The following is a 5,046-nucleotide window of genomic DNA, read 5'->3' as shown; positions in this document are numbered from 1 at the left end:
CTTTGCTACCTTCTGCCCTGGAGCCAGCCAAGTATGGACTGAAACCTCCACAAACTGTAAGCTAAATAAACCTTTCCTTCCTTCATTTTGGGCATTGGGTATTTTGTCTCAGCAACGAGAGAGAAAAGTAACCAAGACACTAAGCAACCAGTGCTGGGATTACAGACCCTTTAATCTTTCTACCTTCCTAATAAATACATTAACATTTGTTAATTCTGAGCAAGATATACATTTGGAGGTATAAATATATACTCTATCCTCCTGAACATACATATAAACAGGAATTACTAACTCTACCTTGCAGTGAAATGAAAACATATTGATTACCAGGCTTTTTGAGGGCAAGTATTAAAAATCTCTTAAAGAGCAAATATACTCTGGATAATAAAAATGTAATACTGCATGTCAGTATACGCTTGTAATAAAGAGCAAACCTTAATGTAACCTATGGACTCTGGATGTATTATTTTGGCTCAACAACTGCAACAAAGGTACCATTCTGGTAGGGAATGCTGACAACAAAGAAAACTATTTATATGAGTGCAGGAAGTAAATGGGAAATTTCTATACTTTCTGCTCACTTTTGCTGTAAACTTAAAACCGCTCTGAAAATAAATTCTAATTAAAAAAGAATAAAAATACTACTACTAGATGCAAAAGAATATTTCAAATAAATATGTGTTAAAGGAAAGCCGTAACTTAACAATTTTTATTTCTTATTATAATGCAATGTCTAATATCTATATAATTACTATGAGTTTACTAACAATAAAGTATTAAGGCCTCATACTTTTGGAAATCTATACTTGGGAATGATTTCCATTAAATACCTTTTCAAATTTAATGTTCAAATTTACTAACCTAATTCAGCATTTAGTTAATTATTACCATTAAAGACAATAAAGCCAATATGTGCACATAAATACAAACTCTGTAAGTTAAATTTTGCACATTACTTACCTCTTTGCTTATAAATTGATAATTCTCGTACAGTCTCCAAAAACTGCCAGAATTTTTCATTGCTTTCTTCTGCCATAAATTCACTGTTTAAAAAATGAGTTAATGGAAATAAAAAATGATTTAGACAGTATAAACTATACTTTAGAACTACATCATATGACAACTACCAATCCTCCACAAACTAATGTCACAATACTTTCTTCCATTCACTATTACACAAAAAGAAATTTATGATTCTTACCTCAGGTATCATTTTGAACTATGGGGATATAATAACGCCAGAAAAGTCTGCATATGAAATTATTTACATTTCTTTACAACCAACACTAAAAATTGCATAATTTATTTTCCCTCTCCATATACAACAGCACTGAAAAATATAATTTAGCTTGACAGTAAAGAGAGCATTATAAAAAAAGTCATTTACTTACTTGTACAATGTTTTTACTATTTGAAACAGTAAAGATTTTAATAAAAAATTGGAAATAGATGTATTACACTAAGCCTTTGCCTTAAAGCCTAAAGAAGCTTTTATTTTCTTGCACAAGAGTGTAAAGAAAAAAATGGCCAAAACCTTTTAGAAATTGTAAAATAAAGAAGATTTCATTCTGTGTAGAACAAAGTGTAAGACACTATGAACAAGTAAAGTAGAAAGAGCCACCAAGCAATGATACATATCCTTTGTTATTGCCCATTTCATCTTTCTCTCTAGCCTTGGTAAATTTTAACTAATGCTCAATAAAAATGGAAAGCATTGAGGATATACAACACACACTGAGTAACTCATTTTTGTGTGTATGAGACGGCCACTAACAGGGGTGGGGGGGGAGGAAATGAGAAAAATTCATTCATTAATATAAACATGACACAGCAATTTATATAAGAAACTTCAAAACCACTACTGCTACGAATTCAATGGCTTGAGGAAATAAAGGAAACAGGAAACACTAAGTAAGATTTAAAAAGACACAATCATTAAATAGGTGCAACACTTTATACTCCACTGACTTTTTGTTTTTCTTCCAGTACCAGGAATCGAACTCATGACCTTGCTGCTTGCCAGGCAGGTGCTGTGCCACTGAGCTAAATCCCCAGCCCCTATACTCCACTGATTTGATCCAACAGCTATAGATATACTCAAAATAGGTTGAGTATTCCTTACATGAAATGCTTGGGACCAGTATTTCACACATTTCTGAATTTTAGAATATTTGTATATATGCAGAGCAAGCTATTTTGAGGCTGGCACACAAGTGAAAACATGAAATTCATTTATGTCTTACACAAAACTTGAAGGTAATTTTGTTTTACATTTTTAGTGCACCTGCATTTTTACTACACACTGTGACATAAAGTTAGGTGTGAAATTCTCACTTGTGGTGTCATACTGACACTCAAAGTTATTCTCACTTGTGGTGTCATACTGACACTCAAAAAGTTATTCTCACTTGTGGTGTCATACTGACACTCAAAAAGTTTTGGCGTATTTCAGATCTGGGATGCTCAACTTGTACTGTAAACCACAGGTAAAAACGTGATCCTTCAAAGTGATCATCTCAACAAAGTACTCACGCTTATCTCCTTAATATACCACTGATCTTAAGGTCTGTTTGAAAATCTGCAATTTCCATCTCTATGACAGGCTTCAGCTGAAAATGCTGAGTATACCTATGAATCACATGCCTAACCTATGCACCAAAGGTCTGTCAAGCCATAGTCTTGGCCTTCTGTCCAGAGCACATATTCGTATGGTTTCCTAATTTTAGCATCCTTTATTAGATGAACAGACTGAGAAGCTTCCAAATTATCAACTGTTGTCTCCTTTTTTCTTAACTATTTCTTTTCTATGTCTTTCTACTCTCACTGTACCTCAAGCAGCAGGAGAAATCTGGTAGCATGCCAACATTTTGTTTGGAAACCTCAGTCAACTATTGAGATCGCTGCTTCAAGTTGTTTTTTGTTTTTTTAACCAACTATAAACCCCAACCTAACCAGTATTCTGTTGCTAAATAACAGGGGTCATCTTTCTTCCAGTTTCTAATAACATACACCTCAATTCCTTCTGAACTCTTGTCAGAATGCCCATCAATGTTCCTATGTCTATCAATATCCTGTTTACATTATGTATTTTCCGAGATGACAGCAGGTGGTTCTAGCATGCTTCTTACTTTGTTATAAGTCTTCACTAGAATTGCCCTTAATGCCAAAATTTTTCATTTGATAGTCTCCTCAAGGTTGCTTGGGCTTTTTCTACATTTCTCAAAAATTTTCCAGCCTTCGTTCAATTCCACAACTACTCTACATTTTTAAGAATTTGTTACAGCAAAATCTTACTTTTTAACATCAAAGTCTCTATTAGTTTCCTAGAGACTTTGTAACATTATCAAAAACTAAGTGGCTTTAAACAAAAGAAACTTATTCTGTCATGATTCTGGGAGAGCAAACATCCAAAAATCGAGTAGGTAAGGCTGCACTCCTTTGAGGCTCTAGGGCAGCCTCATTCCTTTCCTCTTCTGGTTCTGATGGTTACAAGTGGTCCTTAGCTTGAGGATGATTAACTTCACTCTCTAACTCCATGTCCACATGGCCTTCTCCTTGACTAAGTCTTTTCGTAAGTCTCTTACAAGGGCATTCTGGAGTCCACCCAGATATCCCACTATAAACCAAGACTCTTAATTACAATTATAAAGACCTCTTAACTACATAAGCTGCAGTTCACAGGTTTGGGAATTAGAATGTGGACATATCTTTGAGGGGGCCAGCTTTCCATCCACCACAAAAAAGGTGGTAAATCATACCTGATCTAGATTAGAAAGATCCTAGATTGGAAATGTCCTACAAGAGTTCCAACCCAGACTCTTGAGCCAAATAGAAACTCAAGACACTGCAACTACCAGCCTAAAGTTGGGATAATTTAGATAGATCGGGAACTAAGCATGGGATCAGATGTAGGGAAGCTCTGGGAGAGATGGGGAAAGGACTGCTGTAGCATCAACAAAAACTACTGTAGCATCAAGTAAATGCAATGCATTAGGGTAACGATGTCTCTTTTTAGGACCACTCACTATTACTTTGGTGAAAGAACAAAAGCAGTTGGCTTAAAACTGCTGAATGTGTCTGGGACAGTTTCTGCATCCTCTGTTCCATTCCACTGACCCACATGATTGCTTCTGTGCTAATTCCATGCTGTTTTTATCACTGTAGCTTTGTAGCATAAACTTGAAATCTAGGATGATGATGCCTCTTGAACTGCTCTTGTTGCCAAGGCTTGCTTTTGCTATTCTGGGTCTCTTCTGGTTCCACATGAATGGATAAAGAAAATGTGGCCTTTATACACAATGGAGTATTACTCTGCCACAAAGAAGGATAAACTTGAGCCATCTGTAGAATAACGGATTCACCTCGAGACCATAAAGTTAAGTGAAATAAGTCAGACACACATGCTGAAGTGTCACATGGTTTCTCTTACACAAGAAACCCAAAATATAAAGAACAAAATTAGAGATAGTAAGAAAAAGTGAGACCTTTTGCAAAAGGGTCCAAGAAATGGAGGGAAGAGGGAGGGAGAGATGAAAGGGATGAACAAAGAGTTAAGATGTGTAATGTCCATGTGCCAATTCCCACACGGAATATAATCAGTATGTACAGCAACATGTACCAACAAAAATAAAAACTAGGGAAAAAAAAAACCTTCATGCTGGCTAAGACAAAGAAGTTTCTGTTTACTGGCATAGTAAGGGACAATTTTCATTTCTGAAGAGTCAGTGACACTTCATAAACCAACTGTGGTGGAATAGACAAGAAAAAATAATTTGTAAGCAGCGAGCCTAGGATGGGATGGCCTGACTCTACTTATGAATCTAGGTGCTTCCAGCAGAGTCTGCTTTAGTGCCAAAGGGAAACGCCACATCCACCTCCCTTTCTTCTTCTGTAAAATAAGTGTTACTAAAACCCGCAGGGAGGAACCGGGGTGGACGGGTTCAAAACCGGAGGAGAGCCCGAGAGCGGCGCCCAGACCTGGGAGGCGCCGCCAGGGGGCGCTGCGGGGAGCCCGGCCGCGCGGGCCGCAGAGTGATGCTCCGGGCG

General features: G+C 36.8%; 1 protein-coding gene across 2 annotated transcripts in view; it reads right to left on the bottom strand.

The window, feature by feature from the left end:
• The window catches only part of Uggt2 (UDP-glucose glycoprotein glucosyltransferase 2), a 188,522-nt gene that overhangs the window by 172,695 nt on the left and 10,781 nt on the right, over nucleotides 1–5,046 (bottom strand). For both annotated transcript variants that reach the window (XM_005374097.2, XM_013516208.1), the window contains exon 2: nucleotides 961–1,043. In XM_005374097.2, the coding sequence (XP_005374154.1) occupies nucleotides 961–1,043 (83 nt within the window). The remainder of the gene's footprint in view (nucleotides 1–960; nucleotides 1,044–5,046) is intronic.

Source organism: Chinchilla lanigera, unplaced genomic scaffold (genome assembly GCF_000276665.1).
Source record: "Chinchilla lanigera isolate Chin_1 unplaced genomic scaffold, ChiLan1.0 scaffold00003, whole genome shotgun sequence".
Classification (NCBI taxonomy): Eukaryota; Metazoa; Chordata; class Mammalia; order Rodentia; family Chinchillidae; genus Chinchilla; species Chinchilla lanigera.
Note: the sequence above shows the minus strand (reverse complement) of the source record. Positions and strands in the feature narration are given on the sequence as shown.